Raw genomic sequence first — 15026 nt, 5'->3', positions numbered from 1 at the left:
AGAGGGGCTTTAATAGTTTACATTAGAGAGTGAACCCTGTGCCAAATTTAACCACAGAGGGTAGGGGAGGGGGGCTCTGTTGAGGGAGGGCAGGCCAGACATGGTTGAGAGTGTGTCCAGCAGGTTATGTGTGTGTGTTGTGGTCAGTGGAAGACCCCGAGGCCTGGATCCTGATTCCTGCCTGAGCTGTGTTTGAAAACAGAAGACTTGAGTCGGTGGGTTTGTCGGTGTGGAACGGAGGTGGTGGCCAGCGGGAGCCCACTTTTCCTGTCCATTCAAGGGCATTGCCGGGGCCCGAACAGCAGCTCTGCACTGAGGCCTGTCAGCCAAGCAGGCGGCCTCATGGACCTTCGAAGACGTGCAGGGCTTCACCGCAGGAGATGCATGAGCTGACAAGGTGGGTTTATCCAGTAAATGTGGATTTTCTGTGATTATTTGTAGAGTTAAACCTGTGTGGATTGACGTACTTTTGGGAGTTAAGACAATTTAAATGTTGAACTCAATGTTAGAAGCTGTCCACACGTCTGCAATTTTTTTTAACAATGTTGATCATATTATGTATTATCTTTTATCGTGGAGGATTACATAGTCTGTGGGGTGAATTTGTTTAAAGTTGCTAAAACATTAGCTAGGTTTATTTATGGTGGCTGCCAAACATCACCTGCCACAGTTCAGCAGTTATCAGAATGAGTTCTGTCTCGCAGTAGCGGACCCTGAATGTGCTGTCCCGCTACTGTACAGTACGTTTATCAGAAGTGGAATATATTTATAACATAATGGGTTACGGGAGCTGACAGTAGCGACGTTACTCAACTGTTTCTCACTTCCACCACATCTGCCTGGTGTTTGATTACACCGCGTCTGTGGATCAGGTTCCCGTTGCTCGGGCCATGAAGGCCGGGAGCCGCAGAGTCATGACTGGAACCTGTCTGCCCCCCTGTCCGCACTTGCCAAATATATACCCTCCTAAAGTAAATATAAACCTGTCTGCGTCCACGTGGAAAAGGCCACTACCTGCTCAGGAGCAGAGTCTCTCAGTTGTACACTCGGTTAGCAGCTTGGCTCCCCTGGAGACTTATTTAGTCTGAGCTCTGCTTGAAGACGTTCAGGAGACGTTGTAGTCATCAGTAACACTGACGCTTACTTTGCCCACTGGATTAGAATTATTGTATGTCTCACAAATCAAACTGAGCAAACTATTTTTGACTGTTTTTTGTACCTCCACTCCCAGATCTGAGCTCACGCAGCCATGGGGGACTGGAACCTGCTTGGAAAGCTTTTAGAAAAAGCGCAGGAGCACTCCACTGTGGTGGGGAAGGTGTGGCTCACCGTCCTGTTCATCTTCCGCATCCTGATCCTGAGCGCCGCAACAGAGAAGGTGTGGGGCGACGAGCAGTCGGGCTTCACCTGCGACACCAAGCAGCCCGGTTGTGAGAACGTGTGCTATGACATCACTTTCCCCATCTCCCACGTTCGTTTTTGGGTACTGCAGATCATCTTTGTGTCCACGCCTACGCTGATCTACCTGGGACACATCCTCCACCTGGTGCGGATGGAGGAAAAGCAGAAGGACAAGGACAAGCACAATGCACATCATTTAGAAAAGCACGACCAAAAAAAGGCTCTGGTGAGGGACGACAAGGGACGTGTGCGCCTGCAGGGGGAGCTCTTGCGCACATATGTCTTTAACGTGGTTTTTAAAACTCTGTTTGAGGTCGGCTTCATTGTGGCTCAGTACCTCTTGTATGGCTTCGAGCTGAGGCCCATGTACACATGTGACAGACCGCCCTGCCCCAACGTGGTGAACTGCTACATATCCCGTCCCACAGAGAAAACCATCTTCATCATCTTCATGCTGGGAGTGGCCAGTGTCTCTCTGTTCCTCAACCTCATAGAGATCTACCACCTGGGCTTCACCAAGTGTCGCCAGGGCATCACCTTCAGGAGAGGTGATGAGTCCCCTGTGAGTCTCTCCAAGGAGCCCAGCGAGGCCGCGGTGCCGTACGCGCCGAGCTTCGAAGACTACTTCCACCAAGTCCAGCCGGCCTACCCGCCCGTCCCCGGCTACAACCTCTCCCCTCTCTCCGAGGGCACGGACTCGTCCTTCCACCCCTACCACAGCAAGGCGGCCTACAAGCAGAACAAGGACAACTTGGCAGTAGAAAGGAGCAGCAGCAAGCCAGAGGAATGTGACCTGAAAGGAAAGAAGGGAGCAGGATCAGCCCCTGGGTCACCTACGCAGGCCAGGCCCGGCCGCAGTGCCAAACACAGCAACAACAAGACTAGAATAGACGATCTGCAGATATGAGGAGGTTTATGTTTCTCTGAGGGTGTCTTAAATTGCTGCGAGGGGGATCACATGTTGTTTGGAAGCATTCATACATGCTGTACTGACTCCCCCTTCTTTAAGAGGGCACAGGTTTGACTCATTCCAGCTTAGATGGGAGTGACATTTACAGGGCACACGGAGAAGCTGCAGGTGTACAGGGATGTGTGAAGACTGATGTGGGTCAATAATCACATTTCAAGGAAGTTGTGCTCCACTGAGAAGTGTCCCAGCCCTTTTTTCTTTCAAAAAACGTAATTGGATAAAACATTAGAGTTTTTTTTATTGATTTGTGTAGGGTATGAATTTCTCCACTATTCACTGTTACTGAGAACCTAACAAAATCAACAAAAAAAACGCAGTCTGCTCAGGTTTTACATGAATGTAAATGAGCCCAAAAAATGCACCTCCGTGTATGAAATTGCTCAAACTTTGGGAACAGAATCCAGGGCAGAAACTTGTTCAGCACTGGCCTGACCTCATTTGAGGAAATCAGATAGGGCGAATAGTTAAATTTAACTTCCTTTAACCGTTTTGAGGTCACCATTTAGCATAGTTCACTTGCTTAGACTTGAAGTGAGAAGTTGTGCAATATCTGACAACACATTGGACACTGGAAATACTGTACCTAATTCCAGGACACGCCTCAAAAATAAATAAATTGCACTGGTCTCAGGAGTTCCCACATTTGTGCTGCCTCATTTTTTTTTTCTTTTTTTGCGACAGCCAGCAAGTACATAATTATAAGCACATTGTTTTGTTTATCCTTGTTTATATCTGTGTTTGTGCCGTTTGTTTTCTGTAAAGCACTTGGTGACAACCATATTTGTAAAACTGCTTGAAATAAATCTGTCTTAAATTTGCAAAGCTAGCAGTGCATTTATAATCTCAAGTCTTGAGCAGGGAAAAAGGGGGGAATCATTTCACTGGGACACGTGTTGCAACTGTTGTTTTATATCCCTGAAACACATAAATCAACTCAGGAGGAGACACTATAATATTGGTAATCAGTTTCTAAACACTGTAGCTCCGACATTTAGTACATGAAAGCTCTGCAGACACACTGAGCCTTTGTTTTTTGATTTTGGACACAATGAATCTGTGAAGTGAGGATCCACCAGGTGTAGTTTGAGTCATCAGCATGCACCCACAAACATTTCAACCTGTCCAAAACTGACGTGCTGGAGCGGGAATAAACATGTCATGTGTAAAGTCTTTGCTGTCTGCGTATCCAACACATGCACATCTTGCACTCATGTCTGCCAGGAAAGCGCACCACGCAGGCACCCCTGGTATGGAAACCTTGAAATTAACGACATAGCATGTTCATGACGAGGATGTTGCCTCATAGTTTTGGACTTGTACATTCATCATTTTCTGTCAGTGCTTTATGTGTCAAGGGAGGAAGGTTTTTTAACTTAAATATGTTAAAACAAAAGAGTACAATTTCTAAAAAAGAATTCTTGACATGTTGACATATGATGGAGTGTAGTCTGGGCATACCCTTCTTTAGTTTAGTGTGTTGTGCTGCCAGAAACAATGTGTTTCAGACCTTCCAGACAAAACAGTCAGGAGAATTATTTGTAACGTATGACTCCATAAATCAGTGAGTAAACTAGAATAGTGTTTGATTCTGAAACATGTCACATCTACTTTTACAAATGAGAATAAAACACGAAGGTTAGTCGCAGTTGTTTTAAGACATACATCATCTTCAGATGTAATAAAGTGATCATCTCGGAGAAAAAGGCTTGTGTGTTTCTGAAACGCTGACAGATGAATAGAGGAGTTTATGAATATAGATGGATATCCAGCACTTTGAAATGAAATCCTTTTAGTGTAAGGCCAACATTTGAAATTGTAGTTGCATCAGAGCATTGTAATCTAAAGGTTTCGAGTTTGACTGAATCACGTAATAAAAGTCTGTGATTTGTTAACACTGGATGACACGGAGTCGGGTTTTTTTTGTACATAACTGCCATGACTTTGATCAATGGTGGCTTTTGTATTTTGTAGCTCCGCGAGTGGAATTAATAGCAGCATGATCACCTCTGACACTCATGACTACACGAGAATGGTGATTTCAATGCAGTTCATCCAAGGGAATGTACAAAAATTACTTGGGTGGGGAGTCGGGCTGAACATTGTGTTTTCAAAAAGCAAGGACCTCGCCAATGTTATCAATATTTTCTTTGGAGTCCGTCCTCCCCTTGACTAACACAACAATTGCAACACTCTCCTCACATTTTGCAGTTAAGTAATATAACACTGTTGGACTGATTCAATTCATCTTATCATTAATAAAATAATTTAAGGTGTGTACCTTAATTTTAAACTTTAATATCTTAGGGCTGGGACTCATGCTGTGCCTTTTACCACCTGGAGAATGCGAGGTCAGGCGCTGGGTGCTACACTTGTACCTACTTCCAGCTTTAAAGGTGTGTGCCTGACGTTGCTGAGCGACCGTAACCAGCACCATATCATAGCCTGCTTATCAGAAACTCAAGATCAGAGCTGATCTTCATTGTTTTCAAGTGTGTAGGCTATTAAAGTATGTGAGGTCCTCCAGCTCTGGGTAGCCATACACTAAAATGATGAGCTTCTCCTCCAGTTAGCATAGACTGATATTTCCGGAGGAGAAGAGATGTCTGCTGTCTGTTGTTTTTTTGTTTTGTTTTTTAAATTTAACCTTTAGTTATGGGGGTGACCTAGTAAATGAGTAGTCAAACTCTTTTTATTTTATTTTTGCAGATTGTTGAGGTGAATTGTCAGTGATTTGTTGAAAATGGAGATATTGGAGTGATCAGATATCTTCATCTCAAAAGATGTCACCATCTGAAATCCACTAAGATATGCTCAATACCTTACATGACAATGCCCATTCATATACCACAGTCGAATGATAGGTACAGGAATTTAAGCGTGGCGGGGAGAGTGTGTAGGGCCCCAACCTGAAGAGTTCTTTTCCACTGGGATAAAAGCGCTTCAGCAGCACCACTGGAGCAAGTGTGTCGCCCTTGACAGGGATTATGTTGAAAAATAAAAGCACTGGAAAATCTATATCTTGTTTTGTTTCCTTGAGGCTCAAATTTTTTCAGTCACCTTTCATAACTAGAAAAACCTCTTGAGATTAAAAAGTTCTTTTTCAAGAGGGTCCTTGCCAAGACAGGCAGCAACAGAAAGTTTCAGACACATCATAGAGCAAAAATACAAAATTAAAAATATGCAACTCCAAAACAAGCTGGCTGGTTGCTGATTGGTTGTTCTTCGTCACATGATATGGGCCGTGTTTTCTTGCACTCCAAAAGTCGTACTTTGGTTATCTCAGGGCACAGCCGTCAAGCCTTGGAAAATACCTTCTACACGTCTAAATTGACAACAATGGATCTAAGTGCACAAAAAACCTGGCATGTGTATGGACCCTTAATGAAATAATAATTGTCATATGGCCATCAAATGGCACAATAAAGATGGAATTAGCAACTGCATAGATTATAGGGGAAAATAACAAGGCATTGCCTCCTTTTACTGAATGTTTAATTTAACAGCTATCACTCTCACTTTGTGTCACACATTTACATTTTTGGACACATTTTATTTTTTTGCTTCTTGTTAAGATGCAGAATAAATTAAGGTGGGAGCTGCTGAAAGATACTTGCTCTACCTTCTCTTCAGGAGAGAAAAACAACAGTACCTTGCCTCCTTACACACATAACCCTCCCCCTTTAACCCCCCCTCTTAAAATTTGTGTACAGTCCCTAAAGACTAGTGAGGGTAAAATGGCTACAAAGGTCTAGATGTCACTCAGTCATTGTGTAGTGGCTGCTTATTTAGCTTACCTTACTAGTTAGAGATGCTGTGCTATTTAGATAGTATTTAGATAGATATTTAAAAATACCACACACACACACACACACACACACACACACAACACAGTATAAAGTTGAATTCAACAAAAACCTACAAAATTCAATTTCAGCAAATTTATAAAGTCTGTGGGGCTCGACTGAGGATATTTTAGTGTAGTATTTTTAATTGTAGCCCAATCAGGAGTGTCAAGACTGGGGACACTTTAGATTTCTGCAGATCTTTATAAACAGCTGCACAATAATTACATACATTGTGGATTTTTATAAACCTTCATATACTGTCATTTTTTTCACATGTTTGGGATAAATAAGTCACATTGTTGTTTCCTCTGTGCTGAAGCTTGTAACTTTCTCTCAAAAGCACCTGAGCAGAGTTTCATGGGAAATAACAGCACAGGCTCACACCATAAAAGCACCGCCCTGGTTATGTGTAATGGTGGATATAATTTTATGTGTCCAGATGAGTTATTCTATCACTTTATTCTGTTTTGCTCCCTGGGGTGCAATGCTTCATATCATTTTCCACCTACTTTATCACAGTACTCTGCTGCCCTCTCCCTTTGCTTTCACTAAAACACTGACATGCTGTTCATGTGAGGGCTGTGTCTGCTGGGCACGCCATCTGCTGGGCAAAGGAAAAACAGAGACACCTATTTTGTAATGGTAAATGACTGAATGCATTAAATAGCGAGCATTAATTATGATGTGTTTCTATATAATCAGTTTAATCTCTTCAATAAGGATGTATACAAAGAGACAGTACAGTTGCATTGTAGGAGAAGTAGGAGGCACAGAATATAATCATCAAAATGTTGCAGTGTTCATGTCATCTCTGACTCAAATAAGTGTTTTGCGCTCTCTGGCCTGTTTTCCATCACACTCACACTACACACCAAACCTGCTAATGTGTGATAAATGACAAAGAGCCAGCAGCAAAGCCTGCCCTTGCACCAACTTTGCGTCGCTGCAAGGATAAGCTTATGAAATATCAGCCAAAAGGAAAACGAGGCTTCTGATGTTTGCTGACTGAATCAGTCTGATTGCTTGCAGGCCTGTCACCTCATCACCAACACCAGCCTTGTTAAACTAAACGCAGACCGCACAGCTCCAACAATACCAAACTCTGCAGAATACAGTGTAGGAGCTCTACTAAATGCGCTGTTAGGAGAAGAGACTCACACAGCGCGGACAAATAATCAACAGAAATCAGCTGCTGACATGGTTTCTGAGGCAGAAAACGTCATTATGGCTCGGCGTCTGTCACTTCTTGTCTTGGCCTTCATATTGTGGTGTCTGTGGGGACAGGCTAACTGTTTGCTGCCACCATGTGACAGCTGAGACTCTCTGCAGAAGTCAATAAGGTAGCTCATGAACTAGTGTCTCAGCAGACTTCAGAGAAAGCTTGTGATTTTATGGCGACTTGATTCTATAATCCTTGGAAAGAAAAAATCAGGGTAACCAATTTAGAAAGTGGAATATTTTCATGTCTGTGCACGCAATGTAAAATATTTATCACAATAAAAGGCCTTTATGTGCATTCTGCTTTGAAAGAGGATGAATTAGGCAATCAATTTTAATAGGTTTCACTGCAGCGTTTTGTTTTACCATGTCAGGCTTGTTGCTTGTGACAGTTAAATTTGCTTCTGGGATAAACACTATAACAAACCTATCCATCTGTGACAAAGACAGCCACACAAAGACTGTTTATTTGCATACAAATGCTGTTTGTTTTCAATGGAAGCGCTGATTTTGACTTTGCATAAATAAAGCTAAGCTGACATTCCTCAGAAAATAAAAATTCTCTAAGTAAATAAAGTACACACACACGCACGCCTCTGTGCACACACTTTGGTTTGGTGTGGCTTACACAACAGATGGTAGGGGAAGTCATGGCCTCTTGTGTGGCACAGCTTGTTTATCACGCGCACAGACCTCATTTATAAAAAATGAATATCCTAGATTCCATCACTGCATCTTCTCAAAGATAAGAACGATTTTATGAGACCACAGCTATATTTCATACATGACAGGCTTAAGCCCCAGTTTCACTATAAACCTATAAAAACCCTGAGAACCATCACGTCTACATAAAAATAGACTTTTAACATCTCATTTTGTATCACTGGCGTACAGTATTCTTTGAAGGGAACATCAGTAGTACCAAACGAATAAGTGTTATGCTCAATTTGACACGTACAAATATGTGAAGCAACTAAAAAGATACAGTCTTTCCAGTTTATTTGAACAGGTCAAGCTTCTCATCTGCATCACAACCTCACTGACATCCTCAAATCATCAAACATCTTCAATACAAAACTTTTTTTTTTTAAATACAACTTGATCTTGCAATAATTTCCTAATTCAAAGTTCCAAAACATCACTGAGCTACAGTACACACACTTAAAAACAGAAAGAAAAAACACTTGTTTACGAGGACAAACAGATAAGTGTGATAATTTTGAAAGACAAGACATTAAGAAGATTTTGATCCAAAATACAGCATGAGTGTTAAGCACATTATGGGTTACAGAAGTTAAGAGTCATCTTTAGATGTATCCAGATAAGAACTGAAATTTGAGAACAGGATGATTAATTCAGTAGCACAAATATTCACAGAATGGATGTCGAGCATTCTGGAAATCAAATCCTTCATACATACACATTACAAGCACATACAGAGTGTGCACACGCATCATCCAAAACCCAAGATGTTTTCTCACACGAAAAACTCTCTGACTGTGAAGGGACTTAGAGCACTTAACCAAATGGCAGCTTATAACAAAGCCTCTTAAAAATAGGGGCGGCCCTCTGTTGACAAAAGTAACATTTTCAGACAACAAAAAGTCAAAAAGCGGACCTGCTGAGGCTGGTGAAAATAAACACACCCAACAGCCTCCACTCCCCCCATGCCGGGGAATTATACGGAAGTTTCATGCTTTAACCTTGCGTTAAAGCCTAAGCGCAAACCAGATCCTCTAACTGTCTGGTTGGTAGATGGTGCCGTGTTTAGTGCTGGAGCCCATGGTGGAGGGGTGGGGTGGGGCGGTGGTGGGGGGCGCTGCGGATCCATGCCCGTCTCTGTCCGTCTCCTCCGGTCTTATGAGCTGATAAGGACATGCCTTAATCGTGTTTGCCCTTCCCTTTAGGCGTGCCTTCGTTCCAGGCCACATAAACAAACAAGGCCAAAACCACATGCACGGCAAGCACTGCTACAATGGCTGCATAGAAGTAGCTGTCAGAGCTTGACATTTTCATGGAACCTGGGAAATGAGATGGAGAACAGTTAACAGTGACGACGACCAGCAGCTGCATTACAGTGCCTGTTCTTTAAATCGTATTTTATGTCAAACGTAATCAGGATGCACACAACTTTCATAAGCTTAGATTTAAAGGGACAGTTCACCCAAAAGTCAAAGATACATATTTTATCTCTAACCCACAGTGCTATTTATCAGCCTAGATAGTTTTGGTGTGAGTTGCCGAGTATTGAAGATATCACCGTAGAGATGTCTGCCTTCTCTTGGATGTAATGCTCGACAGCACTTGGCTTAAAATACATTTGAGAACTCAACAGCAGTGTCTCTTTCCAGAAATCATGACCTGGTAATAATCCACGGACCTTGTTGTGAGCAGTTTCATGTCGGAACTATTTTCTTTCTTTCACTGGCCAACTGTATCACAGCACAGAAGGAAGCATGCATCTACTCATGGATGAGCGGCTCATGCTCGTGACAGCGCATGATGTAAACATTATTAGCGTCCTCCTCAACTGAGCTGTAACATTAGCAATTTTGCACGCACCCTTCCTTCTATGTGATGATATGGTTGGCAAGTAAAATATCTGTTAAAGTATTTCTAGGGCATGTGTTGCCTTTATTAGAGTAAGCAAAGGAGATATGAATGGAAAAGAAGGGAGAGAGATATGGGAAATTGTTTGTGATTGTTTACAGACAGTGATGCCATTATAACGGGCATCACCAAATGGTGGACAGCAGTCCAGACCTGGACTGGGTGACAGTTCTACTGGACCCATGACCAGTGTCTGACAGATTAATAAGCATGAAATGTAATCTTAATGGAGCGTTTTATTTTTGGTTGTGGTTTGAGGCTGTGGGTGCATTTCATTCTGTTAACAGGGCAATAGCTCAATTAAGCTAATCAAATCATTGACATGAGAGAGATGACAACGTGGAGCATGAAGCAACTGACTCCACCAGATTCTGGCTACTGACTGTGTCTAAGACTCTTTTCTCTGGTCTAACCAAAGTAGCCCTACACACCACGGCCATATTTGGGTCGACTTAAAGCTGTGAGTCAGCTTTCTCAGCAATGGACATTACTAAAACCAAGTGCTGTTCCAGGCTCATCACTGAACACTTACACATGTGCATGGGAATGGCGCTGAATCCACGCCAAGATTCAGACTACCGGCAGGGCAGTCACAGGCTTTTACTTGAAATGTAGGCTTTGAGTTTATTGCGCTCGGACTAATTTTATTCATGGTAAAAGTACTGTAGAGCCAGTGCTTGTATTTCATACAAGTTCAATATGTCTGTATGTGTGAAAAGTATCCTACTTTGAAAATTAACAGTATTGTTGAAGTGATACAGAAATGCACGTGGTTGATTTTATTTGATAGATGTAGGGTACAGGACATAATTTAGACCAGGGGTGTCAAACTCATTTTACAGCCCTATTTGATCTCAGATGGGCCGGACCAATAAAACCATTGCACAATAACCTATATGTTGCATTAGTTCCAGTGTTTTCACTGATCTGTGTAAAGAATTATATTGAGTACACATTTTTCCACATTGAGTTAGTCTACTTCTCACTGTCATTACATGTGCACTTATGCACTTATTTCCTGATTCAGGTGTGATACAGTCTGATTTGAACTGAAGCTGCTGATTGACAATATTTTACACAATGTTTAATATATTTTAGTCTGAGTGGGCGGAAGTTCGCTGCATAGATCAGCCTCTCATTGGGCGGAACGAGCCACCCGCTGAAGTCCTGCCCTACCACCTCTGGTTGTGTAGCAGTTTTCAACCGTTTTCAACACGTCCTTTACTAACTTTTGTGGTGTTTGATCTTGTGGGGATGTAGCCATTTTTCTGCCATGGTTCGCGTCCTGTAGGCGATATTTTTGTGGGTATGTTACACCAAAACCTGTTTCCCCCCGGCAGTATTTTTGCAAGCGCACTGTTGCTGTGGCACTGCCCAGAACGACTGTGATTGGTTGAAAGAAGTACAAGCAGCCGGGGCGTTTTTTTCTCCAATCTTAAAGTGAGAGTCGGCCCTTTTCAAGAAAAGAAAGGTCTGGTGAGTGAGACTAAATATATTTAAACACTATCACAGTAAGAATTCATTGATATATCACAGAGCTGTAGTCTGGTCAGGGTGGGAGAGCCTCTGAGGCTGAATTTTAGATGGAGTAGGCAATGCATTGTTTAATTTGCTCCTGAAACTTGGTACCTCTATGTCTAGTCATCTAGTGGGCCCTATTGGACCCTTTGGCGGGTTGCTTCTGGCCCACGGGCCGTATGTTTGGCACCCATGATTTAGTTAGTAGGAGATTCAGACCTTTGCTAGAAGGAAATTTTAGTAACTGGAACTCTTTGCATTTGAATTAAATACTCCTGCACTACACCACAAAACACTTCTGTATTATTTTTCATGTGATTATATAAAAAAAAAATACCAGCTGAAATACAATAATTGGATTTTTAAACTCTCTCTGTATCGGCTCAAAGACTCCAGTATCAGTCAGACTGTGGTTACTATGCAAAGCTTTCATGTGGTGCAATGAAAAGACACGCAACAAGGTGAAGAGGACATCTGTGGTAGTGACTTCTTTTCATCTAAGTTAACATTGAAACCAGACAAACGTTTAAAGACTGACATGCAAACACAAACAAGGGAGTGTTAAGAAGCTCACCCTCAAAGATATACGCCTTTGTTGCGAAGTAAAGCCCAATGGGCAGCGTGACCATCAGGATAGTGAAGAACAGCAGTGTCTTGAGGGCTGAAACCAGGGAGCTTTCATTTCTGCAGAGGAACACAAGTTCAACAGTCAGCAGAGGTATAACAAGACAACGACCTTACTGTTGAGGAGCACTGGGACGCCAGCATGCTAACGACTGATGTGGGGGTGTCCCTTGGCGATAATTTATTATCCGTTCAACGGTAATGCCACATCAAATACAAGTCTTTTGTAAACTTTGGCGCATGTTTAACCTCAAGCAGCAAAGAGGGGGGCGGGCGTCACTCTACAGACAGCGAGGCTAACTGTCAGCTAAGCTAACAGGCTAGCTAGCTAAGGTTAGCCGTTCATTTAAAGCAACTGATTAATTTCTCACCCTCTGTAATAAGGCTGCGGTCCGGCTGCGGCGTCTGACGTTGCTCTTACAGATCCGTCCATTGCTGGGTTGACAGGAGGCGAGGTAAAGATTAAAAACGGGAAATAAACTCTGTAAAATGTTAGCGTTATCCCCCTGACTGTGTTGTGTTGTGTTGTTTGAGATCCTTCCTTCCGCATATGATCATGGGGCCGTCACATGACCAGAAGTCTCGCGAGACTAGAGTTCACGTCCAAGCTGGTTCATGTCCTTAAGAGTATTCTGGATAATATATGAGTTTATTTACACGAAATATGGCTCTAATTAACGACATTCAAGAACTTTAAGCATTCAAGAAGAAGAATTTTATAATTATTCAGAGGGGAAATGATTTTTTAAGTAAAATGTGCTAAATCTTTGCAGTCAAAAAGTCCACACATAACTATTATGCATCAGTCCAATTCAGAGATATATTGTTGTTGTAGCCCTATAATGAATTATTAGCATATCAGTGATACACAAATGAGTAGGAAATTAGGCTATTCTAATGTACTCTAGGTCAATGGTTCCCAACTGGTGGGTCCTGTTCCAAAAGTGGGTGGGTCCATTCTGAATGGATCGCAAGTGACTCATTAATGTGTCAATTTTCTGTGATCTTCTGGCACAGAGCTTATATTTTGAAGTGCTGTTTTCTGCTGTAGTGTGTGAATAACGGACAGCTCATTGACAGAGACAGCAAACTAGCTCGATGGCATGGCCAAACGCAAGTATGATGCTGATGTACTAACTGTGTGGACCTTGAACTAATGACTTAAGAGAAATCTGGACCCAGTGGCTGCACCGTTGGGAACTACTGCTCTTGGTCATTAAAATTGGGTAATTTGTTTTATATTCTGTCAAATATTTTTATTTGTAATAATCCATCTCATTACCAGACCACTGTTGCAATGGTTGGTATGGTCAATTTGCAATTTGTCGTCCTGGTGACACCTATTGTGGGAACTACCACAGACGCTGTTTTGAGTCTAGCTATCTGTCTTTGGACAGATTTTGTCAACAAAATAGGGGAGCAACCATACAAGATAGAGTCATGAAACTTTACAGGTGTGTAATTAAGATCAAAATGAAGGCCACGGTCAAAGTGGTCCAAGCAAGGGGGCCAGAAGTAGGGGGATAGGATGTAGGGAAAGGGCCATTGCCCCTCCATTTCACACCCCTGGCCCACATTTGTCTTACATCGTGGGCTGCTGTTTTGCAGCTGTGATCCCATTATGAAATGGTCTCTAGTTTTTTAAAATAATCATATGTTTTGTATGTAAACCGTAATGTGCAAAGTAACTAAACCTTGCAGGTAAAGAAAGTGGTGTAAAAAAAATACAACATTTGCCTCTGTAATTTAGTGGAATAGAGGTACAAAGTAACATAAAACAGTAATACTTAAGCAATTAGAATTTAACTTTTAACACTTGTGAGATTCTTATGAAACTGTACTACAACCTGAAGAAGTAAATTTTCTATCCACAATCATTTAAGATAAATAATGAATTGCATTACTAAAGTAGCCTATAAGGTTTAAAGGAGCTATATGTAAGATATCTAAAGCAAATAGTTGTAAAATCATCCTAATATGTCACAGAGAGTAAGGATTAATGTTAATATAACACCGACAACAATAGTACAGCCAGAATATTCGCATTTAAAAAAAAAAAAATTACGGTCTGCAAATCATGTTTATGTTTTGAATTTGTGTTTTGGCCTGTTGCGCCACCCATTGCCATCTACCAGTCACGCAGTCAGTAGAGTCTCAGCATCAGTTACAGTTACGACTGAGCTACAATGGCTGATGGTGCACTAAACACAAACGACCTCGTTATGATTCCCAAAAACACCAAGACAAAACTCAAGGCAAAGCGAGGGTCTATATAGGAGATGCTTTTGAATGGTGGAGATGGTTGAAAGCAGAGAAGAATTTGAAATCGGATGTCTAAGTGGCTACTCTTCTCCTCGACAGGTAAGCTTTAGCCAAAGTTGGCTAACTAGCATCATAGCTAGACGGGGAAGGACATTTCGAATACTTTCAACTGTTATTCATTTTCGATCATACATTGTAGCCCATGTGCAGGTGGGTCATCGAACCGACTTTCAAATTTTATTTCTTTGGTTTCTCACTCCAATTGAACGTACACAAAGCAACACTTGACTTTCTTTTTATTCGGGTGTCACTGATTTATTTTACTTTGTTATGTTGTTCTGCAATCATTTTAAAAATATATAGAATATTTTGATGTGTGAAGGTTCAAGCAAAACAAACTGGCTTTAATTAAGGGTTTTAAATTCAATATAACTTATACAGAATACAGAAAGGACATTCTTGTCATCTGTAAAGAATTCAAATGTCACCTTTTTTAATAAATACATGCTAATTAGGAGATATCAGTTGAGCACAGTCTTTTCACGTTCACACAGTCCTGAGAAGAGATCTTATTTGTG

General features: G+C 41.8%; 2 protein-coding genes across 2 annotated transcripts; one reads left to right on the top strand and one right to left on the bottom strand.

Annotated features, from left to right (window-relative positions):
- The first annotated feature begins 59 nt into the window (after positions 1–59).
- Positions 60–4270, top strand: LOC117260477 (gap junction alpha-3 protein-like). The gene is made up of 2 exons (XM_033632423.2): positions 60–397; positions 1232–4270. The coding sequence occupies exon 2, from the start codon at positions 1250–1252 to the stop codon at positions 2306–2308; it is 1059 nt and encodes a 352-aa protein (XP_033488314.1). The 5' UTR covers positions 60–397; positions 1232–1249; the 3' UTR covers positions 2309–4270.
- Positions 4271–8416: 4146 nt separating this feature from the next.
- On the bottom strand, positions 8417–12745 carry vma21 (vacuolar ATPase assembly factor VMA21). The gene is made up of 3 exons (XM_033632707.2): positions 12558–12745; positions 12137–12246; positions 8417–9455 (listed from the first exon to the last, which is right to left on the bottom strand). The coding sequence occupies exons 1-3, from the start codon at positions 12734–12736 to the stop codon at positions 9316–9318; spliced, it is 429 nt and encodes a 142-aa protein (XP_033488598.2). The 5' UTR covers positions 12737–12745; the 3' UTR covers positions 8417–9315.
- Between the last annotated feature and the right edge of the window lie 2281 nt (positions 12746–15026).

The sequence above is a fragment of the Epinephelus lanceolatus genome, chromosome 7 (genome assembly GCF_041903045.1).
Source record: "Epinephelus lanceolatus isolate andai-2023 chromosome 7, ASM4190304v1, whole genome shotgun sequence".
Taxonomy (NCBI): Eukaryota; Metazoa; Chordata; class Actinopteri; order Perciformes; family Serranidae; genus Epinephelus; species Epinephelus lanceolatus.
This window is presented reverse-complemented; position numbering and strand designations above follow the sequence as displayed.